The 27,270-nt window shown below is 43.2% G+C and overlaps 1 protein-coding gene across 1 annotated transcript in view; it reads left to right on the top strand.

Annotated features, from left to right (window-relative positions):
* Positions 1-1,026: 1,026 nt before the first annotated feature.
* Positions 1,027-27,270, top strand: part of TNNI3K (TNNI3 interacting kinase) — a 2,902,528-nt gene continuing 2,876,284 nt past the window's right edge. Inside the window, exon 1 of the mRNA XM_085600138.1 lies at positions 1,027-1,143. Coding sequence (XP_085456264.1) covers positions 1,104-1,143 — 40 coding nt within the window. The 5' untranslated portion in view covers positions 1,027-1,103. The remainder of the gene's footprint in view (positions 1,144-27,270) is intronic.

Here is a 27,270-nt window from a genome sequence, read left to right as displayed (position 1 = left end):
AAACTTGGCTAGGGTCCGCATTTTAGGAGTATGCTTGATTATTGCTATGCATATTGTCACTGTTTTAGCACCATGGTAGAATTCTACCTTTTATTTACTCTGTTAGTGCTTGCAATCATATATATCTGTTTCTGTCTAATGGTTGTCGCAGCACACGTATTTTCTATTAGAATGACGCTGGTTTAATAAATCTGTATATCTCTCTGAGAAGTGAGCATGAATGATTGAATGAAAAGTACTGTACTATTTCCACAAGCCCTGAAGGATGAAGGATTGTCATGTTCGATAGTTGCCCGAAACTATTCGCTCCTTGGTATGGTTATGGGGCTTGTAGTGGCACTGTAAACTAGCTGGTCTGAAGGCTAACATATCCTTTGGGGGTATCTGGAATCAGCCTGGACATCAATCCCTTAGTTTATGTTGTCTAAACGTACAGATCCTATTCAGATTTATGGGAACAACACCACAGGAAGGAAGGGAGAAAGGAAAGAGAGAGAGAGGGATTCATTATTCCAGATCCACAGAATTTAGAGCACCTCGTTGCTAATCCTTCCCTAAATGCTCTAACCGGAATGAATTGTAAACCGATCAAGGCTCAATAAACACATATGAAAAAGACACAGATAAACGTGTATCAGTTGTTTTAAATCGCAGACAAGAATCCCCAATATTCAGTTAAACTCGGTTTGCAAAAAGTGTTCTTCAGTTGCCAAAGTCCACTATGCCTTTCGTTTTCGTCCACTAATAACACGTACCCTGTCTCGCCTTCTTCAACCTCCTGCCAGCCAACATAAATGAAACCTCACAGTTCTTAAAATGCGATTACATCTGATGAAATTATATTACTCTCTATCGAATCAATCTGTGTTTATTTCTGTATTGCATTTAAACAAACTGATTTGTAGCATTTATCTAGACTTCTCTCGATAGCAGGCTCCGGCTCGCTCCGTGGCAATGTTGCATGACATTCCATTTGGTACACAGTTTATTTTTAGCCATGGGCTATCAAACTATTTTTCTGCGGGGCCGCCAGTCTGCTGCCCGAGAACAAAGGATCGCAGGACTGAAGAGCGTTCCGAAAACAAAGAAGAAACTCTGAGCAGATGGGCAATTACAAATCTAGACCTTCGCAAACTTGCACCGGTAACGAATCCTATTTTCATAAGCGCCTTTGTGGTTAGCCGAAGTTATGTTGTAATTTTTTACTAAAACCGTCATGTCCAATCGCAATTAATTGTAACAATGAAGTATTTGGCTCGAAGTTAAATACAAAATGTCAGAGGACAAATAAGTTAAAGAAATTGCAGAGTTGTAGTCACATAGCGTTTTTATGAAATAATAGATTGTTGCACTGCTATATCTACTGTACGGATTTCAATAGCGAGAAATTAATTCAGATGAGATGTGAATAGCAATCTAGCTCGTTATTATGTTTAAGGGATGTTTATTTGGAAATTACAAATCATATTTTTCACTTGGGTTTTTGCAAGTATGAATTTCAGCTCTTTCGTTCATTGTGGACAGCAGCCCTCATGAGTTTGGCGGGTCTGGCACCTGCTGATCCATGATGGCTGCCCCACTCCATCCAGAGCTGCTGGAACGGCAAGGTTTTTCGGAGCTCTGCCATTGGAAACACTTGACCTGGTCGCTCATTCGCCACTGGGCCACCAGTTCATAGTGGAGGTTGTGTGCCCTAAATATGCCAATCACCTTCACTACATTTGTCTGCCTGCGACTGCCGAGCGTTGCATGGTGGTCGCAGGCAAGGAAATCCACCAATTGGAGAAAATCTCCCCTCGCCAGAGCCAATGGTTCTTTAAAAAAAAGTTTTTACACAAATTCCAGTTTGGGAAGTTTGTTTGTGTAAAACAGGCAGAAATGAAGAGTGCGATCAAAACAACATTTCACCTTCTGGCACCGCCACTGGAGGCTTACAAATTCGGCCAGGCAGATGGGGGATCTCTAGCGAGGGTAGTGGTCTGCCAGGGGCAGCTGAACGTGCAGGCCTCTGAGCCGCCCACACTACTTGACATGAGAGCATTTGAGTCCACTGGTTATAAGGTGTTTAGATGTGCAGTGTTCAGACAACAAATGTACAACCAATGCCAGCGGCGTAACATAGACCCCGCTGTGCAGGGGGGACTCCGAGCTCCAGGGGGCCCCCTCTGGCACTGTGCACAGGTGGCGGGCCCCTAGCCTGAGAGCTCCTGACTGGGTACGGAGCGTGGGGGGTGGCCCTGTATGTACTCTGCAAGGGGTTCCCCTCAAGTTTCCTTAGCCTTTGGCCGAAGCTAGGGTATTTCAGTGCAGTACGCCAAGTGGTATGTTGTCACCCCTTCCATGACAGTAGGGTCATGTGAGATGTTTAAGGCAGACTGGCGCCTAGTAGTTCATAGGGCCCTGGGCAGCTGCCAAAAATTGTCGTGCTGTAGTCTAGACACAGAATAGCAGCCATCTTTCTTAAATCTTTTTGAGAAATGATGTGTAGAGGAGACACCTCTAACCTGGAAAATAGAAGAACATCAAGGTTCATTCAAAGACATTTCAATGTCTATGATGTAGCGAGTAGTTCATGCCTTTGCTATTCATTTCTAAATAATATAATTTACTTTCTAGATTGCACAGAGGTTACCTGATTATCTCACTAAAGTATTGCTGTTATTTAAATTGCATATTTATATAATTGTATTTAATTCATAGAATTTATAGAAGTTGTCTAGTAGTATGTTCATATTTATACCTATTTAATGTAAGTACATAGAAACCTAAACCTCAGTGGCGACAATAAGGACAGGATGCTGTTTGCTGAAGAAACAATGTTTAAAAGGGCTTTATTAGCCCGAGTTGTTACCAAGCATGCCTGAAAGTTGTGGTTTACAGACATTTCGGGGCATATTACCAGGGAAGTGGCAAAGAGAGTCGTTACCCGTCTTGGCTTAATGCTTCTCTCCGTCACTTCGGAACGCCAGGCTGCACCATATTATTAAGGATATGCTGTAGCCTGGCATTTCCCCCTGCGATGGCACTAAGTTACACAACTTAGCGCCAGCGCAGGCACCCTTGCATCAGAGTGCAAGGGTGCCTGCGAGCAGGGAGGTTTGTTTATGTGTAGGAAGGAGGTCCTTCCTGCACATAAACAAACCTAAAATGCCTTTTCGTAACTTTCATTTGTGCTGCTTCGTGCAGCACACATGGAAGTTACAAAAAGGCATTTTGAAAAACGGTTTGTTCATGTACAGGAAGGAACACCTTCCTGTACATGAACAAACCATGGCATTTTACTTTTTCCATGTGTGCTGTACAAGGCAGCACACATGGAAAAAGCAAAAACGAGTGAGAAATAAAGCATTTCTCCTCGTTTCGCCACCTTAAGACCAGGAATTTTCCGGTCCTAAGTTCGGCGCTGCCACCTATTAACGCCAAACTTGAAAATAGGTGGCAGCGTCGACTTCAATGGGTGTTGCTGTGGAACGCTCACTGCAACACCCACTGCACGCCCCCTTTAATGCTAAGTTTAGCGCGAAAGGGGCCCTACTATCAAGGCAGCGTAAAGTCACATTAAGTGGCTTAACGCTGCCTTGATAATAAGGCACTGACCCTATCGCCACCACAACGTCACAAAAAGTGACGTTGTGGTGCCGATAGGCAGCTTGATAATATGCCCCTTCATTCTTCCTTTTTAAAACTTCTGTCTCAGATTTTGTTTTCTTCCTTTAATGCCCTAAAGCATAAAAATGCAGTGGCTGGAGAATATTTTTAATGTGAGCAATAATAAAGAAAGGTGCATATTACATTTAGAACACAGTGACTATCGAATACACGTTATCTTGCCCTTTTTACTGTAAACTAAATCAGATAGACCCTCATATAGCGTTCCTGACAGAAACCTGGACTAAACCACACTCCAACCCAGCCATTGCAGTGGCACTCCCTGATGGCTACCACATACAACAAGCATTGGCATAGCCAATAGGTCTCGCCTTTGGGACCTTATAAGTGTTTAACCATGCAACAGTTGCATAACTAAACACTTATAAGGTCCCAAAAGCGAGACCTATTGGCTATGCCAATGCTTGTTTTAACTGCTGCAATGTATTGAAGCCTCACGGAGAACATCAAAGCGGCCGCGAAAGTGAAAGAAATCGCATTAAAGCGCGACGCGCGCGCCCGCGCACATGCACTGTAGGTCTAGGCTGGCCTGGTAGCACTTTTTGGAGCCCTCACAAAATGTCTTGCCAGACCAGCGCATGCGCTGGGTCAGGCGAGACCTAAAAACTAGACCTAAAAACTAGATAGACCACACAGGACAGGAGGAGGAATAGCCATAGTTTATAAAGACCCCGTCACATTTTCCATACTACACCAAGTATGTAATGACCAGCTGGAAATACTGGTTTTTAGTATGAACTTACACCAGAGTCTTAGCTGGAAAGCAGCTATAGGTTATCGCCCACCGGGACCACTAACTAACACCACTAGACAGCTTATGGAACTCATTGCTTCACACGTCATATCTGCCAGGAATTTTCTACTTTTTGGAGATTTTAACATACACAGCGAAATCCTTGACAACCCAGAGGCTTCGTCTCTTTTGACAGAACTGTCTGCACTCAATCTAACTATAATAAATAATGCCCCTACCCACAAAGCGGGACACACTCTGGATATAATACTAACAAACTCCCCCGACATATCCTACGTAGCTACCCTCCGCCTGACATGGTCGGACCACTCTATGGTCGAGTTCCGAATCAACAGCCCTATAACACAGTCTGCTCCCAAATACTTACCAAATAAAAACTACAGACACTGGCATAAAATCACGCCAGCATACTTTGAAGCTGCCTTTTCTCCACCTCAACACTCAGAATCGGATAATGTAGAAAAACGCCAAGCCTCCTTCAATGCCAGCCTACTTTCAACCATGGACAGCTTAGCCCCTTTGAAACAATGCCCTACAAACATAAAACGACGACAGGCACAGTGGTACTCTGCCTCCCTGCGGTTAGAGAAAGGTATATGTAAAAAGCTCGAACGCCTGTGGCGGCGCTCACACGACCCTACAGATAAAGAAAAAGTTAAGCATGCTTTAATTCACTACCACCTTAATTTAAAAAATGCAAGGAAAACTCACATCGCAACCACACTTGAACAAGCAGGGAGCTCTCAGAAAATTCTCTATCAAATCCTAAAACATTCACAAACCCTAAGGCCTGCGACATTGTATCTGCCCCATTCCAAACATTGTGCGACAACATTGCTAGCCATCTAACCCAGAAAATTGATATGATTTACAATAAAATCACCTCAACGAAAGATCCTCAAACTAATCCTGAGTTTGATCTCCCACCTATCTTGCCTATCTCTCGTATGTTAGAGAACTTCCCTTTACTCACGACAGAAGGCACAGAAGCCCTATTAAGGTGAGCAAAATCAGGATCCCCACTTGACCTCATATCTGCGAAAATAGCCGCCACTCTTTCCAAACAACTAGCCGACCCCATTTGCTCTATTCTAAACAGTTACCTGAAGGAAGGGGCCATACCTTCCACATTAATAAACACCTTTCAGACTTCACTGAATCCACTAACTGCCTAGACCACTCACAATCGGGTTTCCGTCCCAGATACAGCACAGAATCCGCATTGATGACAGTTACAGACAACATCAGGATGTTGCTGGATAAGGGTCAAGTGGTACTTTTGGTGCTGCTTGACCTTTCTGCAGCATTCAATACCATCTCCCACCAAACTCTACTTAGAAGATTGGGAGACATAGTCATCACAGGAAATGCTCTGAAATGGTTTTCCAACTTTATGTCCGACAGAACACAGACCGTCAACCTGGGCCCATTCCATTCACAGACTACCAAGGTGACCAAGGGAGTACCGCAGGGATCATGCCTGAGCCCCACCTTGTTTAACATTTACGTTACTCCCTTGGCGAGACTGTTGAGGAAATTGGGATTTATCCCCATATCCTACGCTGATGACACCCAATTACTCCTCTCATTTGACAAATCCAACTCCAATATTCAGAATACCTGCGCAGACAGAATGAAGGCCATTGCAGAGTGGATGAAAGTCAAGTTTCTCCAACTCAACGCGGCTAAGTCGGAGATAATGCTATTTGGCGAAGCCACCGTGAAATGGTCCCCTAGCTGGTGGCCAGAGGAATTAGGCCCTACCCCATGCCCCAAACAGGTGGTAAAAAACCTATGGAGTTTGATTGGACAACAAACTCACGCTGGGAGACCATGCTTCTTCCACCGTTGGAGCTTGCTTCCATGGCCTCAGCATGCTCAGAAGAGTCTTCCCCTTCCTCTACTATCAACCAGGAAAACCTTGATCCAGGCACTAATCTTAAGCTGCCTGGATTACTGTAATGCGCTGCCGATTTCTGCCAATGAAAGTGCCATTAACAGACTCCAAGTGGTCCAGAACACTGCGGCCCGACTGGTGACCAATGCCCCCCAAAGAACCGCTTCCCTCCCTTTGCTTCAAAAACTACATTGGTTACCAATACGGAAAAGGATCAAATTTAAGATCTGCTGTATGGCATACAAAGCTGTAAATAGACCAGGCCCCAGCTACCTAAATGATAAATTTGTTAACTACGTTCCCTCCAGACCCCTCCGCTCTGGAGCCAAAGCCCTACTCCAAGTCCCGCGCTTTAAAAAAAACGCCAAGGTGGTAAGGCCTTCTATCATCTGGCCGCAGAATACTGGAGCAAACTCCCCTTTCACTTGCGTCAATGCAGAAATTACATGGCATTCAGAAAACTGTTGAAAACCTCGCTGGTCTGATCATCCCTCATCAGCTCATTTAGGTGGTCCTAGCGCAGAGATACCCTTATGGGGTGATTCGGGCGCTCTATAAGCATAGAAATAGAAATAGAAATAGAAATAGATGAAAAGAAGCATGTGGAAAAGTTTCAAATTAACCTAATGACTTTGTTAGGTTCAGAAATACACAAGGCATTTGAAAATACTAATACACATCAGTAACAAGAGTAACTTGAAAATTCAAATCATGATTTAAATTCTTTTGGTTCATCCTATAGATGTTAATATGCTGTTTGTAACAATTTAAAAACATTTTTTTAATCAAATCTGAATTTATCTCATGCTACAATTACGTTTAGTGTTTAACTGTATAGCCAGAGTGTTAACAGCTACTTAGAATAATGCATTATATGATTGCTACAAACGATCAATCAATCAATCAATGCCCATCTATAAAGCGCACAGCTACCTCGCCCGAGGTGTCCCAGAGGTAGAAAACAGACTAGGGAGACTGAGCAGCCAATGATACTACTACCCCTGCTTAAAGAGCCAGGTTTTTAAGGCCTTCCTAAACTCATGTTTTGTTTCTAACAGGCGCAGTTAGCTAAGCAGTGTGTTCCATAATTTGACCGTCCTTAGCGTGAAGGATCTGCTTCTTGTAGAGTCTTTGCATATCGTGGGACACAGAGGAGATGCAGATAATTTGATCTCACGCTCAGTTCCTGTCGATAAGGGCTAGGCCTCTGCCTGAGGTAGCCAGGGCCCTTGCCGTAAGTGGCTCAAAAGGCAAGGGTGAGTGCCTTAAACTCTATCCCCCTGGCCACTGGGAGCCAGTGTAGGTGTCTCAAGTGCGGGGAAATGTGATGCCAAAAAGGGACCCGGTGGATTAGCCTCGCCGCCGCATTCTGGACCATCTACAGCCTGTAGATCAGGTAGGCAGGCATCCCTAGGTAGAGGCTGTTGGCATAATCCAGCTGAGAGGTTAACAACCCATGGACCGTAATCCTATGGCTCCCCTCTGGCAGAAAAGGTATACATTTCCTGATGGATCTCATTTTCCCAAAACAGGCAGCACAATTTTGCTGGACTTGCTCTGTAATGGAGAGGTCCGTCTCCCACCTAAGTCCAAGATTTCTAGCTGAGTCCTAAGGATGTTTTTAGTTTGAATTAAAACCCACTTAGCACTCGCTGTTTCTAGAGTTCAGTTTCTGTCCTATCAGTTTCACAACTTGTAAAGATTTCTGAACAGCAGAGGGAAATATTGCTTGATTGTCATAAAGCTGGGGTTGCTAGGATACCATGGATCAAAGAAAAATGATAGGCATAGTTGGCACAGTCCTAGGTGACCCCTTGATTGACATCCATCTTACTACTCATATAGTTGAAATAGATTGTAATGTATTGCCTTGACATTTGTACTGTTATGATGGTATATATCACAAGGAATGTGGCAGACAGGTGTGAAATTTGTAGTGCCCATGCTACAAGTATCATGAGTTCCTGTTACGAGACAAAATCTCTGGTTTTAGTCAGAAGTGTGATGAAAAAGAGAAATACTAGGAATAATGAAGATTTTCATTAAGCCACAGACAACGTCCGGTTCATAAATGAAATGAGTAAGGAGAATGTAATGTAATGTAAGGTGCACTTATATAGCGCGACTGTCACCCAAAGGGTATCCTGGCGCTTAGATTACCAGTCAGCAGATATCAAAGCTAAAATAGACAAAAAACTAGTCTCTGGGAAATACTTCCTTCCTGAAGCATGACAGAGTGTTCAATTGTCAGAGCTCCGGAGGTAGTGCATTCCAAAGTCTGGAAGCAGTGGAACTGAAATATCTGCCCCCCATTCGAGCTTTAGTGACATGTTGGACACAGACCAGATATGCAGAGGAGGAGCTCAGGGATCTAACAGGAGAGTACCATACAAACTTCCTTTGTAGTACTTTAGGCCCAGTGTTGTGTAGTGCCCTATAGACAACACAATGTGCCTTGAATTGGACTCATTGTACAACAGGCAGCCAATGTAAATCTTTAGGGTCAGTGTAGCAGAGGCTCTGTAAGGTCGATTTAATGCCAGCTTAGCTGCCATAGTCTGTATTCTTTGTAATTTCTTTATAAGGGAGGCCGGGGCACCCAAAAGAAGAGCATTACAATAATCTATTCTACTCAAAACGATACTCTGTACAATTAAAGGTCTAAACTGAGTAGGTAGGAACGGGAGAATCTTCCGAAGATCGCGGAGCAGAAATAAACATGTGCTCACTGTTTTATTGACCTGAAAGTCTAATTGTAGGTTACTATCCAGCAGCACTCCCAAATTGCACACTGTGTTAGCGGGCACTAAGGAATTATTAGCTGAATCTGGCCAGAAATCTGCTGGAAGGGGGCGCTGAATTTTACCTGCAGCACAGCACAGGACTTCAGTTTTTTCCCATTAAATTGTAGGGAGTTCACCTTCAGCCACTCTGCTGTTCTATGCAGACAGTTATGAAATTTTTCCAGTGACACTGCGTTATTGCCTTCAGCAGCGAAGACAAGCTGAGTATCATCCGCATAGTTAATGACATCAATATCAAAAGATTTTATTAAAGCAATAAGAGGGCGGAGATAAAGGTTAAACAGAATTGGGCTGATAGCAGAGCCCTGTGGGACCCCTTGTTTAACAAACCTGAACTGGGAGGTGAAAGGAGGCATAGTCACTGCCTGCTGTCTGTTTAAGAGATAGGATTGCAGCCAGTCTCGCGCCCTACCCACCACACCTACTTCCTCCAATATCCAGTGGTCAACCTTATCAAATGCGGCCGACATGTCAAGCAGCACTAAAAAGGCTGCCTGACCACTGTCAGCCCGCATTCTCGGGTGATCCAAGACTGCTACCAAGGCAGTCTCAGTCCCATGTGCGGGACGAAACCCAAATTGGGCTTCGTCCAGCAACTCATTTTCCTCAACATACCTCAAAAGAGATTTTGTCACTACCCTCTCCAAAATCTTAATTGGATAGGGCAGTAAGGAAATTGGTCTATAATTAGAGGGGCACTGGGATCCAATGTTGCCTTCTTTAGCAAGGGAGAGACAACTGCCTTTTTCCAGCAGTCCGGGACTATCGCTTTAGTTAAAGTTAGACAGCAAATATGATATAGATCATATATATAGATATAAGTTCACCACCAAACAATTTCTAAAACTTGTGTGGAAGTGGGTCCATAGGGGAGCCAGAGGAAATGCCAGCAGCAATTGCATTGAATTCCTCTTGGGTGGTATTCTGGAAATAATCCAGAACTGTCGTGTGTTCCCTAATGCTTATGTCACACTTTGTTAAGGTGGCATCACCAGTGTATTTGTGCGCATCAGCATCTACAGAGGGTTTAAGTCCAGTTAAGATTTTATTGATTTTATCTTCAAAGAAAATTGCCAAGTCATCACATAGTTCTTGTGAAGCCGGAATTTTAGATTTAGCACAATCTGGATCAGACAGACCTCTTACTAGGCTAAATACAGTTTGAGTTTTATTACTTGAATGTAAAATAGTCTCCTTCAAATATTTAGCCTTGGCTTTGCCTAGCGACTCTTTGTAAATGCAAAGCACATTTTTTAGAGTCACTTTGTCTGCCTCCAGATACTTCCTCCTCCATTTCCTTTCTGCTTGTTTGCAGCTAGTCTTCATATTCCTCAGCTCTTCATTATACCATGGGGCAGATGGCTTTTTACGGCTTTTGATTTTCCTCAAAGGTGCTAGCTGATCTAGCGAGTTGGTGATTTGATGGCATAAATGCAGGTAATTCGCTTCCACTGAATCATGCATGACATAGCTGTCATCGACAAGCAGAGGGAGGTCCGAAGATTTTAATATTTTAGACCACTCTCTACCAGTTCGAGTAACGGACCTATGAGTATCTTGTTGTTGACAGTTAACTACTTTCAGAGCAAAGAGGACCAAACAGTGGTCAGTCCAACATTGTGGAAGTATTTCCTTTACAGTTGTAGCATTACCATCCGCAAAAATAAGGTCAAACACATGGCCTTTCTGGTGGGTGGGGAGTAGTACCAGCTGTTGAAGATTAACGTTCTTGCAGGCCTGACAGAGCTCTTTAAGAGCTGCATCAAGGACGCCATTCTCCCAGAGATTAAAGTCTCCGAGGATCAATAGCTTGGAGTGAGAGTGCGACAGATTATATATTGCATCAATCAATTCCAAATGAACCTGAGCTGCTCCACCTGGTGGTCTATAGCAAAGGAGGCCTGTACATAGGACACCACTCGTGTCTTTGAGTGAGAACCCCAATGATTCAACCCCCGGGATGTCCTCTATACAAAGTTGAGTAATGTTCCAGATGTCCTTATAAATGAATCCTACTCCTCCCCCTCTTCCATCCCGTCTGGGTTTATGGCAGATTTTATAGCCTGGGGGACAGGCTAGGCCAAGCTCAACGTCTCTGTCTGCTCTTGTCCAAGTTTCTGTAAGAAACAGGACATTGAGTTTATAGTCATCTAATAGTATATGAACCTCCATGAAATGTTTAGCAAGAGATCTGACATTAATTAATCCACAGTTAAGGGTCCCTAGTGTTGCTTTCTTAAGGAAATCCGTCCCAATTTCGGTGCCACTGTCATCAATAATGGTGCTGTCCCTCCGAATAGCAAGCCGGGCAAGCTCATCTCTAGAATAAACCAAGAGAGGAGCAGCATGGCTGGTGCTGCGTGCGTCCGGTGCGCAGGAAATACACTGGCCTGGTCATTCAAGGAAAAAAATAGATGCATTGTGCAATCCAAATTTCACCATAATGACTACAACACTGAAGATTATAAATCAAATACTATATTCCTAAATCATTACAAAGATGTATATGGCAAAAATATTCTAGAAATAGCATGAAGTGATTTTTTAAGATATTTGCAAAATGTATTTATCCTTAAACTCAAAAACTAAAGCCTCTCAACCCATTCACAAGAGTAGGGGTTAGTTAAGCCATTAATGATCTATCTAGTGTCAAGGCCACGGGAGAAGGTGGGATTCCTATGGAATTTCATAAGAACTTTAATAATGTTCTAACCCCTTTCTAAAATTTAATAATTAACAGCCTTACGGATGGGAAACCTTCTCCCCTCTTTTAGAACAAAGGAAAATTATTAGCTTTCACAAAAAGACAAAAATCCCCTAGATATCAATTTGTATAGACCTATCATCTTATTGAACTCGGCCTACAAAATAATTACAAAAGTCATTGCATAAAGAATCTCTAAACTATCCTGCAGTTTAATTCACGCATATCAAAATGGTTTTGTCCCTAATAACTGGTTATATACTATTAAAATTATCTAGTGCAATCAATAGACCTCTAAGCACAGTGCTCAGATATACTAGCAGCTATTATTTTAGTAGATATGGAAAATGCATTTTTTTTGGTCTCACGGAAAGCATTGTTTACTATTCTGAAGGAATTATGTTTTTCTGAACAATTAGTGAATCTAATGATAAACCAATATAACAAAGAAACCTATATAGAAATACCTCAGCTTCAATGATAGTTTAGTGCATTAAGACAGGTTTGATTAACACAATAAAGAGGTTGCCCTATGTCCCTATCCTCTTTGCTTTGTTGCCTTTGGCAGTTGATGTGCCAACAAATCCAGAGCTCAAAGCCCCTGTAGATTTGTCTGTGAAAAGTATGCACTATGACGATGACATTGCTCTCTGTTTGAAGGCAGAAGGTGAAAATATCCAGCTAGCACTATATGTGATATTTCACTTTATGATATTGGTGGATATGAAATAAACCAAACTAAAACTAAAACGTTACATTCAGTGCTACACAAAGCATTCTCCACATCACCATTAAAAATAGCTACGCCACTAGACCTAAGAGATATCTTGGGATATATGTTACTCAGAAGCATCAAAACTTATTATCTTTAAAGTATAAAACTATGGGGGATATTCTCAATGAAGTGGCGGTGAGAGGCGTTAGCCTCCTTGGCTTAATGTCTCTCATTGTCACTTCAGAAACGCGAGGCTGCACCCTAGTCTCAAGAATGTGGTGCAGCCTGGCGTTTCGCCCTGCGATGGCACTAAGTTTCACAACTTAGCGCCAACGCAGGCATCCTTGCACATGACCATTCCTGAAATACCATTTTTCCTTTCCCATGTGTGGTGCACAAGGCAGCACACATGGGAAAAGCAAAAACAAGGAGAAATATAGCATTTCAACTCGTTTCGCCTATTTAAGACCAGGATTTTTCTTGTCTTAAGTTCGGCGCTGCCACCTATTATCGCCGCCCTTGATGATAGGTGGCAGCATCGATCACAATGGGTGTTGCCGTGGAACGCCCACCGCAACACCCACTGCACGCCCCATTCACGCTAAATTTAGCGTGAAATGGGGCCTTATTCTCAAGGAAGCGTTAAGCCACTTAACGTGTCTTAAAGCCACGTTAAGTGGGTTAACTCTGCCTTGAGAATAAGGCGCTGACCCTGTCGCCACGGTAATGTCAGAAAAAGTGACGTTCCAGTGGCGATAGGGGCTTGAGAATATGCCCCTATGTTCTCTAAAATTACCCATTTGTCCAATTGTTGGTCTCTACTTCAATGAACTGTGATGGGTTGGATTTCTCTGCTAAACATTTCTATCCTTTCCTTAGTTAGCTTTTAAATCATAAGCCTTCGAATAACATTGCCTGTGCAATATTTCACCACCATAGATTCAATTGTATGAACATTTATCTGGGGTAAAGGTAAACCAACGTTTGCAAACAAGTATTTTGTCTTCCTAAAGGCACAGGTGGTCTGGCATTACAGACATAAAACTCTACTATTTTGTGCCTTTTGCTGGCTATTAACTCACATACTTGATTGTGCAGTAATTTAAACTGCATCTACAACTAGCCTTATAGAAAGATGGAAAAGGGATGGCTTTTCATTAATTAGACTTTACAATAAACAAAAATTGGCAATGAGTAGAATTTTTTCAACTGCATATTGTTGCCTCTAAGGGTTGCTTTTGGCTGGCATTTTGCCAGCTCATAACGCTGTTTGATATGTCATCATTACCCAGCAATGAAGGAACAACCAAAATACTGGACACATTAATTTAGGCATTTGATGGAAAAGTTGGTACGTGGTACAAATTTTTATAATCTGTACAACAGATTTGCATTCTTGAGAAAGTAATTGCCAGATGGTAAACGGTGATGGGCATTAAACTGACAGGAAATCAGTGGGCAAAATGTAATTATATGAATTTTCATATTTTAAAGAGAGCCAATTTTCACAGAATGTGTTTCTATAATGCATGGCTTTCATACTCTGCATCTGCTATTCTTTGTAAAATGTATTCAAGCGAAAGCCTGAACGGCCCGAGATGTGTCTCCCCATCTCTTGGATATTGGATGCACATGTTTTAGTTTTGCCCACAATTTACATTTTTGGCAAAACTGATTGTATTCTTTGTCTCAATTACTAGATCAACAAGTAGAAGCTGACTCAATATAAGCATTTTGGGATGTTTCGCAGATACCACTAAGTCTAAAGATGTGCAAATATGTTTGCCCACTCTTACCACAAGATTGTTAATCACCACTAACTGGAAGTCATATCAGCCACCCACTTACGCGGGCTAGTTGCTAGAAATTAACACAAACAATGAGTGTGAACTGACGTATTCTTTAAGAATTGGTAATGTGAAGAAATATTCTTGGATATGTGCAGTTTGGGATTTTTTAAAACATTTTTGTATTAAAAGATTGATAACTATGATGACTAACGATGTTCAAGATAATGCTCATTCTGTAGTAAAAAGAAAATTAAAGAAGTCACAGACAAAAAACAACTATACAACTCAAGCAATGTAATTCACATAAGCCACTGTGCTGAAATGCTGTGCCCCCATTACTCACACTGCTAAAGCTGAATGGGAAATTGTAATGGTATAGATTCTATCATCATCTACTTACTTTAAAGAGTGTAATCATGAGGATAGTCCTCACAGTCTCTTAGTAATTGGGTATAAAACTCCACATTAGGGGAATAAAATTAGATGTTTTTTACCTACAGGAGCACCTGCCCTAGACGTATAAGTTCCTCCTACTTCTAATTTCCCTGTCCATATATCTGTATGTACTGCTTTAGAAGCATCATTTCACTCAGGACACTCTGCCAAATAGCAGATATTATGGAAATTTGCAGTCAGGACCCTCTATGTGCCTATGGTAATTTTATCAGCTATTAATTAAAAAAGCACTGCCATTGATTGATTTACAAAATATATGAAAACTATGTTACAAAACACCCCAGTATAAGGGAACACTGAAAGTCATTATACTGGGCCATTGATAATTTGGATCAATTTATAATGCTAAAATAATCTTACTATTGAGCCACAAATAAGACTGTAGCACTAAAGACACTGAGGCACTAATGATGCTGAGACATTGATGATCCACTGATGATACTAAGTAACCGAAAATAATAAGTAATTCATGATATTGAACCATTTATACTGTGCTGCAAATGATGGTATGGAACCACTGATGATACTCTGTCATTGATACACATTACACTCTGCCACTGATGATATAGAGCAACCAATGATACCAGCAACTAATAATATTGAGCCACTGATAATACTGTGCTATTAATCCTACTGAGCCACTGTTGTTGCTGAGACATTGACAGTGTTCTGTCACTGATACTTAAAAGGCAGTGACAATACTGAAACCCCACTGATCGTTATAGTCAACACACAATAAGTTAACAGTAGTAGTTCAGGTGCCCTCACCATACCACTTATATATATGTGAGTTATGAGGGTATGAGTATTGCCTTGTTGCCAACCCCTCATGCATAGGAATAAGTCTAATTTGCCTTTAAATTTAATATCCACGGTCTGGATTGTGATGGCTGTTGTTACAACACTATCACTAGGTTTGTAGAATTTGGAATGAAAACATTAAATCTGAAAATCAAATAAGGTTCTTAATTTATAATAGATGAAATATGTGTGCTTTTTCAGCCTAGAGTAAATCAGTAATGTAGTTGTTGCTCCTGCTGTGATCCAGATGCAAATGACCTTGGACATCTATTTCATCCTGCTCAGGCCTCAATGACATTTCACACAATAGAACAATAGGAAGATTCAGGATAGGAGCTGGCATGAGCCTTCTGTGGGTCCATATGAAGGTGAAAAAAACATGTCAGAACTTCAGATAGGTCACCTATGGGTCCATTTTACATTTTGTGGCTAACTTATCTGTGAGATATTCCAGAATATGTTGTAATACATTTGTGGTTGAAAATGCCATGTGTGATTAAAAAGTGACTGTTTTAAGATTTGAAAAATGCAATATTTCTAACAGGTTGAGCTTTCTGCCATGTTGAATTCCATTTGGTGGTTCCAAAATAATGAGCTTTTAATTTTGACCTACATATATATTGACCACATATTGACTTGCACCATATTGTTAAGGTCCATTGGTGTGGAAATAGAATAGTAAATCTCTACTTCCCTATCAATGCTCGCCTTGATGATACACTTATACATTTCTGGGTTGATATATGTGTGAGTTAATATTTTGTCCTCAACATTTTTGCATATTATTCGTGTAGACTGTAGGGTTGCTTCCTTCCCATTCATTAATTTTCAAGAGAAGGAAAATTGGAGTGGGTGTCACTTAGCCCATAGGGACATTGTCGTTTTTACTAAGTTAGCATGAGCATGCTGCAGTCTGCCTGTTGCTTTTGCTCATGTTGCTACATGTCTTTATTTTTACAATAATTTTAATTACTGCTTTCACATGAGGACTCATCACTGTGTTCACTGTCTGCATGTTCCTGGGATTTTGACTGAACATTATGTACAAGGTTGAACAACAATGCCGCTTGTTATTTTGTTCTGGCCAGACCTTAGCCCTCAGACATAACATACCGATGCAGCTGTTGTTTGAACAACGTACTTTGGTTTTTAGTGGGGTACATGAATAGGTTACACACACTTGAGGGACCTTTCCAGGGATAAGAGCGAGACAGCACCTATGATGTAGATTTACCATCTATAGGCTAATGTATGGGATCTGCTGACAAAGCCCAGAGATCCTCTATTATATGATAATACTTCTTCTCAGCAAGGGGAGGGAGGTTAGGCACTGTAGTCTATTCTCCATTGTCTTTCCATGATGACATCTCCCTTCATGATATGTGGACTAGCTGCTATGCTGACTATATTTGTACTATGCATTATCCTGCTTGTTGTGGCACGTATACGACATGTTATTGCACGTTAGATAAAATAAATATTTTAAACTGTTTTGTGTCTCTGTCAGATCTTATTGTGGACAAGTACAAGAGTGTCAGCGAAAGGGTGTGTCTTGTTACCGCAATTCCTGAGATATCTGGGATTGTTGTGTTCTGGGGTGTCTATTAATTTGTTTCTCTGGGAGTGAGTAGGAGAGCAAGGGAGACACTATAGCTAGTCGGTCCTGGGTTCGTGGGTACTAAGGTTGTGGGAAGACCAAGTCCCTATACACCAAGGTCCCATATTCCTGCGCATAGTTCTGTATTTGTGCAGAATCCCTGCAAATGGCGCCACCAACATCTGGTCTGGTACTTATTCATGAGACCCCTGAGTAGTGCTTGTGCTTGTCCATAATACCCTCTCACCGGTTTCCGGAGACGTCCGTGGTGTGAGGGATTAGCTTCCTATATTTGTGTTTTATAGATTTTTAAAGCTTGAAATTTAAAAGGTTTTGTTTATCTCTTTTGCACTACCGTTCTTTTAGTTTATCATTTTCTGCTTTTATTATGGCAGTCGCGATTGTGGCACCTAACAACGTGGCGGTTACAGCATTATTTACTCAATGTGGAGTCCCCAATGCAGGGGCGTCCTTTCTCTTTGTTGTTGAGGTGGACGCAGCTCACCGCTTCGAGGTCTTTTACTCTTGGGTTACATTCTTGGCAGTGGATGGGAATGATAATTTGTTTCATAGATATACAGCAACCGCAGTGCCAAAAGTTTATCGCCCTTATGCATTACTTGAAGTTCCGTTGATGGCTTGGGAGCATACCATTTGGTTTCAAGGTTCCCTTCCTCACCCTGTTTCTGCTGTCCGTTTAGGCCCCTTATCGGTCGGTGGGGCCACTTGGCCCGTTTTGGCTTGTTTAACACCACATCCAAATTATCCTAATGTTACATTCTCAGAGCTACGTCAGTTACATACAACCCTGATTCATATACACAGAAGTGTGATCCAGTTTATGTTGCCTGCGGTTCAAGTGACGCCGGCTGGATCTGCGCCTTCTCCGCCTGGTCACGGTGGTGGCCTTGTCATAAGCCCTGTCATTGTGAATTCAGTGATGGGCAAACGTTCTCGGAATAAAGATGATTTACCATATTGGCTTGCAGAAAGATTTGAGCAACTCCAGGCTGTTTTTCCGAGTACTTCTCCTGTTTGGAAACATAGGATTCTTACAATGAGTTTACCAAGTGGTAATATTCCCGCTTTAGCTGATTGCACCACCTGGGGGACAGTGTTTGCTTCAGTGTATACACTGTGCTTTGGAACCCCCTCCCTGAGCATTCTACCGAGCTTTCTAAAGAAGGTACAGGATGAACATGGGGCTGGTCCAGCCCTGGAACTGGGGATGAAATTAATAGGAATGTTCCCGATAGTAGTCAATATGATTCTGGCTACAGCAAAGGTGAGGCAGTTTGCTTACAAGTGCGCCAGTGCCTATTGGCTGTGGCGGACGTGGACCGGCAGCGGCAGTTTCCGATTATTATTGCTGCGGTGTATACCTCATTGGGACCCAATAGTCTGGGAGTAAGACCTTTCACTCAGGTACAGAGCAAGCTCCCTCCTGAAAAGGAGGGACGCCCAGTTTTTCCTAAAATAGCTTGAAATAAAAATCAGCGGCAGCAACAACAGAAGCCTGGCTCTCCTTCAGGTTCACCTCCACCTGACGCTTCTGAATGTAGATATGATTTGCGTGACCGATCTAAAATTTTAAGACACCTGAGAGGTTCCAGGTTCTTGATCCTCGTTCTCCTCATTCCTTTCAGGAATCATAAGATCAACAATTTGGCGGAGGTGGGCTTCAGGATCGCTGGAAGGTGAGTCTACGCAAGCTAGACTTGACCCACAGTGCTAGTTTGATGTAAAAGTCAAGCAGGTGAAGCCACCTCAATATCGTGCACCCTTTCAGAAGAAAAAAGTTGCCGCTTTGGCTGCAAAGTATGCCTCAGATGGTGAGAACCCTGCTCCTCAACAGGAGTTGGGTGGTAACCCTCCTGGACAGTGCAGTGGAGGTTACCATAGTGCGGCAGACACTCCACTAGTGGAGCAACTGACACTTTCATTACAGTAGAGACAGCTGATTCTCTAGTCACTCCTCCAGATAGAGTTTACGAAATAACCCTCAAAGTTGAGGTTGATATTAAACGTACAATTAAAGCAGTGTTTTGGGAACACCTCACTTCTTCTTATGACATTTTATTGGAGGAGGTTGATTGGCCTCCCCCATTTGTACTAGCTTCCTGTAAAGAGGAACATTTTATTTTACCCAGTTTTTCACAATACGTCCCTGATGATGACAAAATGGCTCATGCCTCCAAGTGGGCTTTAGCCTTAGCCTCGGCAGTATATCGCAATCCGGCAAGTTGGGACGGGGGTTCTCTGGTTCATGTGATTCCTTTGCGTTCTACACCTCAGCCCCAACCACAATATCCAATCAAACGAGACGCTAAGGCGTCCGTAAGTGAAATTGTGACCGAGTTGGAAAATCAGGGTGTGATTGAACCCTGCGTTTCATCGATGGATAATCCTCTTTTTCTGATATTGAGACAGGATGGTTCATATCATATAGTTTTAGATTACAGACATTTAAACAGTCACGTTTGAACCTTTGCGATTCAGAACACGCATAGCTCTGCGTTAGTGAGAAACATTTTCCGCAAAATATACAAAACCACATTGAATATTTTCAATGGATTTTTGAGTCACTCTCTGGCTCCTGAGAGCTGCAATTTGACCACATTCAGTGCATTGGGCAATCAACGCCAATATGCGAGATTCCCTATGGGATATAAGAATAGCCCTGGTGTGTTTGCGGCATGCATTGTGTCCCTTTTCCATGAGATCGACCCTGATGCCTTCTCACACGTCGATGACATATACTTGATGGATAATGAATTACAGCTGCATCTCTTGTGTGTGGACCGCATGATTACACATTTTGCAAACTTAGGTTACATATTCAAATTTGCTAAGTCTCACATCGCCTTCTTGGCGGATCTTTATCTTGGTTACGAGCTCAACAATGAAGGTAGGGGGTTGGCCCCTCACTTTCTGGAGAAATGTGCTCAATTGCAACCTCCATCTACACTTAAAAAATTGCAATCCTTGCTGGGTTTTTTTAATTTCGGGAGGACATACATTCCTGATTATGCCCAGCATATCAAACCTCTTTACTCTTTGATACAACCTTCATTCTCAGCTTCCTGTTGGTTTCCAAAACATACCCCAATTCTTCAGTCTCTGCAGTCTGATCTGCCTGCGACCAACTTCTTGTTAACACAAGACAATTCTACAAATTTGGTCATAAGGATTGTACCATGGGCATTGGGTTTCACTTTCTTGACGTTCATTGAGGGGGACACGGTCCTTATTGCTTATAAATCGCATTTGTACACTTCAGCAGAGATGCGTTTCTCTTATGCGGAAAAACATTTGAGAGCTGTCCAGATGGCGATTCTTAAAAACTCGCTCTGGCTCAGGGTAAACACATTTTTATGGTTTCGCCTGTGCCTGCTTTAGAAACAGTTACAAAGGCTAGTGTCCCAAATTCCAAAGCCTTGCATCTACGTTGGATACAATGGGCTAGTTCTTTGACGTCGGCTGATGTCAATTTTGTCTTTGATCCTTCTTTGCAGACACGGGTTATTACAATATGAACATGTTCACCCGCATCCTTTTTCATTGCTTCCTCTTGATCAGTACAAATGCATTATTTACACTGATGGATATGCACAGCCTGCCATTGGTTCTAAACATGCTTATTCAGCAACCTGCGCAATTGTCTCTGGCCAGAATACAGATGGGGATTTTAAATCATCCTTGGTGCACACGCAGTCTCTTGGTGATTGCACAGCTCAATTGGCAGAGCTACGTGCTTTAGTTTTAGCGCTTGAATTTGCTGACCCCGAGGTTCCAACTCTTGTAGTGTGCAATTCATTTTACTTTGTGCAATCCTTCAATGACATCTTGTTCTTCTGGACAGAATATGATTTTCATGATTCTAAAGGTAGCACAATTAAGTATAAAACGCTTTGGGTTAAAGTGGCCACTCTTAAGGAGCGCTTACCACTCACACATGTTATCCTTACTTTGGGCCATCAACATGTAGAAGCCCACGCTGTTGGTAATTTGCTGGCTGATGAGGTTGCCAAATCTGCAGTAGCGACTTGTTCAGTAGCAGCAGTCACTAGGTTTATGACTAAAATTCATGATGACATTCTAGCAGCCATTGCAGCGACGAAAGAGAGAACAGTTTCCCGAAGGTTTCCCTTCACGTTATACATTTCACTTGTCTACTGATCAAGTCCCATTTGCAACTACTCCCTCCATTGGGGATTGGCTGATTCCCAACAAGGACCACAAACTTTCTTTGATCCTTGCCGCTCATGAAGGTGTGGCTTCTGCACATGCCAGAGTAACTGCAACAATTTCACTTTTACAGCAACGCTTCTGGTGGCGTGGTTTATATCAACAGGCACGTAAATATGTTCTTTCTTGTGATATTTGTCAACCAATTAAGCCTTCTACTGTTGCACATCCACCCCACACTCAACTTTACATCTCTAATCAGCCATTTGCATTTATCTTGACCACTGCGGTCCTTTGACATCTGATGTTGCAGGGATTCTGCTTATACACAGAACTATGCGTAGAACCCCAGGACCTCAGTGAGTTGTGGTGTACCAGAAACTCACCTCAGAACCCAGAACCCAGTATCCGGCTAGCATAAGTGTCCCATTCGTTATCCGAGATTTAGCTCGGCGGTCCCAATGAAAAGACAACCCAGAACACGCGACTCAGTACATACTCAGGAATGGTGGGAATCGGAAATACCTGTTCGTATATTATTCTCACATCAGTCCACAACAAGAATCAACAGAGACACGGTGAAAATAAAAAGAGTTTATTTTTATAGACCACGTGTCCTAATATGCAGTACTTTGGCTAATACAAGCAGACAAATGATTAAAATCAAAACCATCAACATAGTTACAATTCCATAGAATATAAAAGGGGTGATCATGTTATAATGACAGTGGATACTACCACTTTCCCTTTACTAAGAAGCTAATATTATTATTAGACTAACAGAAGGTCTCTTAGGCTTGAATAGGGGACCCCATACCTCAAAGATCAGCTTAGTGAAATCACATCACAGGAGCATCAGGAGTCTTCTCGCAGGAAGGCTCGTCTTCGGTCTGAATAATAAACATGATGTCCGTGATATTAAAAGCACCAACTTTCAGGTATGTGCAGCTGCTCGTGTGTTATGACTAAATAGTGGGTCGATCAACCTAGAGTGGAAAACATGCATTGTCTAATAACTCAGACTGTTTGTCACATCGTGTGCAGACCAAGGTCGCTTCGCAGAGCTCGGGATGGTAACAACAGATTGCTCTCGTGTGAGGCAAAACTCGAGTCAGCAGTTCGTTTAAGCCAGTGGTTCCCAAACTTTTTTGACCCATGGCTCCCTTGACCTAATTGGCAGTTGGCCGTGGCTCCCCACCACTTTTTTGCCGGCGCACCGGGGTGCCTCGGCGCACACTTTGGGAACCACTGGTCTACATGAAGAATCAAGCCTAGACGTGATGAAGGATTCAGAGAGTAGCCATCACCATCATAAAACTTTATTTACAATCACACAGATCTTATAAAGTACATCTCAATTGCTAGAGAAAGGCTCAAGGAGCTCTGTGGCGTTACATGGGGTGGGCTTGGATGAACCCAAGATTGCTCACCAGATCCCATCTACCCAGTGTTTTAAGCTGGGTCCTGCCAGTGCAGTTCTAAAACGCAGCTGTCAAGATGGGTCCCTATCGGGCTCTCCATTTTTGCCTTCACCCTCAGGATGAAAAAAAAATCATAACTCTGTAGAAGTCACTTCACTGCCTTTGAGGTAACTTCAAAAAGACTCGTTATAGTTCTTTCACAGTCTCATCATTTCAGAACTGAATCATTTTCAATATTATATACAACAGAGCCATAGTTGTTGCTTATTTGTGTTATGCCACTAAGAATCATTGGCACAGCCAATAGTCCTGGCTTGTTGTAGGTGTAATGTTGTATTATATATCTGGATGCAATGACAGAAGCAGCAAATTACCAGTCAGGAAGCACACTATGCTGAGCACAGATTAAGCAGCGCCCTTTATTACATTAGCCACACCCCTTTGAGACCCCACAGTTTTTTCATCCCACTTAAAGCCCTGCATTTACATAAATGTAGGTGTACTTCTCCCGTCATACTTGCTGCATGATTGTTGGCTCATCTGCTTCAAAGTCGTATTTTTCCTCCCACCCCACACACCCCTCTTCGCCCTCAAATTCTTGGTGTAATGATTATTCACTAACAATTTGGCAAAATAACTTCCAAGTGTAATTGTGCTGAACTGTAATGCGAATTCAGCTGTTCTCCAAACTTGCAGCCTTTTATTGCATTGCTTCAGGACGCACCGCTCTTTCTCTCAGCCAAATTCACTGTGATGCGTAGGGTGACCAACTGGCATTGGTGCAAATTCAGGATGGTGAGTGTAAAAATTAATATTAATTTTGAGCTGAGCCTTTTTGAGAAGAGGCCCATCAAGAACTTCACCCTCACTGCAGGAGCCATTCCAGGACTGGGACAGAAGCCACCCAGGGCGGAGACAGGATCCACCACAGGGGGGACAGGAGCCATCACAGAGGGGACAGGAGCCATCACAGGGGGGACAGGAGCCATCACAGGCGGGGGGGGACAGGAGCCACCACATGGGGGGACAGGAGCCATCACTGGGGGTGGGGGGCATGAGCCATCACAGGAGGGGGAACAGGATCACCAGGGTGGGCACAGGGATGGGCATGCAGTATTCTAGTATCATCTTGGTCTCTTCCAGGGTGGGGTAGGGCTCCTCACCCCCTCCTGGACAAGACAACGAGACGACAGGCTCTCTTTCTAAAATATTAGATTTGCCATCCCCCACTGTGATGTACAGAACTTAAAGGAGATACTCCAAAAGAACTGATTTAACTGATTGTCCTCCATACTTTGTTAATCAGTGTGGGTGCGACTGTGCCATTTCTTTATTTTATTACATTATAGACTGCATGTTTTAAGAACCGAGGTTTGCTTACAATTTAGTAACAGGAATTAAGCTCTGTGGAGAGAACCACGTGCTGCCTCGGTGTAATCAGGGCCGGTTCTACGATTATTGGGGCCCTGGGTAGAAAGGGAAGGTGTGAGGCCCCTCTAAGTTGCAGAGACATGACACATGACGCATTCAGGGCTGTTTGCATCTGAATAGATGCCCCTGCGCCTGAAGCTGCAGCCCCTCCCTCTCAGTCACCTTCAAAGACAGCTCATCAAGGGCTGAAGGTGTGACGGTTGCCATCCCGCTGTGCCTCTCCAATGTTGCTGGGGGTCTGAGCTTCGGTACTGAATCGGCGTCGTTACACCCGACCTCAACAGCATCGGAGTCAAGCAATTACGGACAAATGGCATCGGTTAAAGAATCCTTCTCCTTCACGGACAACGGACAGACGAGTGTTGCGCTGCGGCTGCAATTACCATGACCCACATCCTGTGCGGCGGCGCGGCGCCCCTGGCCTCTCATCACGGCGCACTGGGGTGCCGCGGCGCACACTTTGGGAACCACAGGTTTAAGCAATAACATGTGAACGCAGTGTCGTGTGCAAAAGCAGCAAGATGGCTTTCTAACTTCTGACGTGGTTATGCTAACTTAACAATGTATGTACGTATTAAGGGAGTCCTTACTACATGCCCCCTTGATCGAAGCACTACTTAGTATGCAAGAAAAGAGAGAACGCAGAGTTCAAGCGCGACAGAGCAGAACAAGGCATATCCAATTTAGAAAAGAACTGGTCAGTTCAGGCAAAGTTCGAACAGGAAAAAACCCAAAAATGGATAGAAAAAACAAAAAACCTCAAACGTGCCGTGGGAGGTGAAAAATGAAAAAACGCCTCACCGGGCAGAAGTGCAGACGTACAGGGACAGTTCAAGACACGTGAGGAAAACACAGTGGACGAAAGTTCACTCAATCCATGAAAGTATATGCAGCATATGTGGCCACTGCTTCCAGCAGAAAATCATTGGCACGGCCACTGAAGGTTTCAGCCATCCAGTTAAGTAAAGAAAAGGAACATACGTGTTCTTCTATCAGCGGAGCCTCTAGCACCATCAGAGGGCAACCAGCGTGTACTTCCAAGTAACTCATATCCAAGAAGTCATATGCCGCTCTCACGATGTCCCAATTACCCAGGATACCATGCGCCGCACCGCAGGCCATAATCCGAACACCAGAACAGGCAGACTCGTGAGACACTAAGGGCCTCATCAGTCGATCAAAATCCGGGTCCGGAGACACCATGTTGGTTAAGCACAAATCCATAGGCCATTCAAAGGGACAATCTAGGCAATGGAAGACAGGTTGCACGCAGGTGAAGTAGGAATACCGGAAGGATAATCCATATGCCAGGCTCAAAGTCGCCAACGGCAGGACACCATAGTAATCAAGCATCCTGTCACAAAGAAGCTGCAGACGGGACAGGCTGACGTGTGGCACAGAAAGAGCAGCCATTCCGCAAGATGAAAAGTAAAAGTAGCACACCTGCCACTAGAGCCAGAATTAACGGGACACCTCCAAAGACGCTGGAGAAAATAGAATGAAAAAATGCCGGAATCACACCAAAAATAGTTTGGAAAGAGGTCACGAGGCCCGAGCCCACAAGTTTAAAAAAATGAGCCAGGCCAGTCGTGGACGAGGCATTGAAAATTGTTTGGATCAAAGCTCCAAAATGCAGGGGGAGGTCAGTATTCAAAAGCGCCTGTACCTCGGTGCGCGTATTTGCTACGTGAAGGACAAATGTTTCCCGGGAGGAAGTCAATGGCACCTCCTTTTGGGACAATAGCGCTCTTATTCTGCTCATCTTGTCGAACTCTGCTTTCAAGGTTGGAATTGAAGGCCAGATAGAAGCATCCAGCCTCCCATGCGGGGGTGGAAACAGGACGTTATTGCAGCAGACAACCCTCTGTGTTACAGTTACTATATACGGGATCCCTACTAACATCCCGCAGCAAGCTTCATTGTTTAAAATTAAATAACTACCGTTTGCAAGCAGCGTGAAAGATGGCGTAATCACTGGTACCGGGATACCTTTGAGGACGCAGGCCAAATTCGGAGCGTGTACATTACAAGCACCGTGCAATTGAATGTGCCTACACACAACAGAATGATCAGGTGACGTTGTACATTCTTCACCCTTCAGATAAACCTCAGTACCGTCCCGTGTACATCTATACGTAAAGGGGAGGGACCAGACTTCATGTATGAAAGCGGTACCCAGCTGTTCATATCTACCCAGAGCATAGTGTTTCATACAAGAGGTAAACTTAAAAAGCGCAAACGGTAGACTTATCAATCCGTGTAAGAGCCACACAGCAGAGTCGACTTCCGCAACAGAAAAAGGTAACGGCTCCAATTTCTCAATATGGAGCAAGGAATATGTAGCATCCTTCATGGACATGAACTGCTGTTTGTCAGTAAGGTTAAAGGGAAGAAATAACGATGTTGTATTCAGATAGTCCCAAGGGACCTTCCCTGCCTTCAATGTTTGTAATGTCCATGCAAACTGCATAACAGAACGCAACTGGTTTTGACCATGATACAACACAGACATATCATCCTGCACAATATCCACAATTGAAGAAACAATATTATCTAATGTATAAATGCGAGAAGAAAGAGTGTTAATGCTGTTATCAATAACTGCTAATACTTTTTCCATATTAGCCTGATCAATAGCTCTCAATCTTGAAGCCGCCTCAATTTGCGACAGTTTCCATACTTCGTTGTACGGGAGAGGCAGGCCGAGAGCCCTGTTTCTGTTGCTGCTGCTTTCCCTGTTGTTTAACCTGCCATTTTTGTTTAGGAAAAAAGGGCCGTTCGTCCTTACCAGACGTTTCTGCCTTACCCTGCTGTTTTAGATCGGGATTCTTTATCACAGGCTTAACTCCTAAAGAGCTACGACCCAAATCCCGATATGCCTCTGCGATTATTTTCGCAAATTCCTGCGGTTTGTCCTCCTCAGCAACTCGTTTCAGTTCATTACGAACCTGGAAATGCAAAGCATCACCCTTCAGGTTACCAATTATCATGGTAGCCACCAGGTCAAATTGCCCGAGGAGCCGCATCCCTAACTCTATCGCAG

Source organism: Triturus cristatus, chromosome 4_2, assembly GCF_964204655.1.
Source record: "Triturus cristatus chromosome 4_2, aTriCri1.1, whole genome shotgun sequence".
Classification (NCBI taxonomy): Eukaryota; Metazoa; Chordata; class Amphibia; order Caudata; family Salamandridae; genus Triturus; species Triturus cristatus.
The sequence above is the reverse complement of the archived record's forward strand: the minus strand, read 5'-3'. Positions and strand labels throughout refer to the sequence as shown.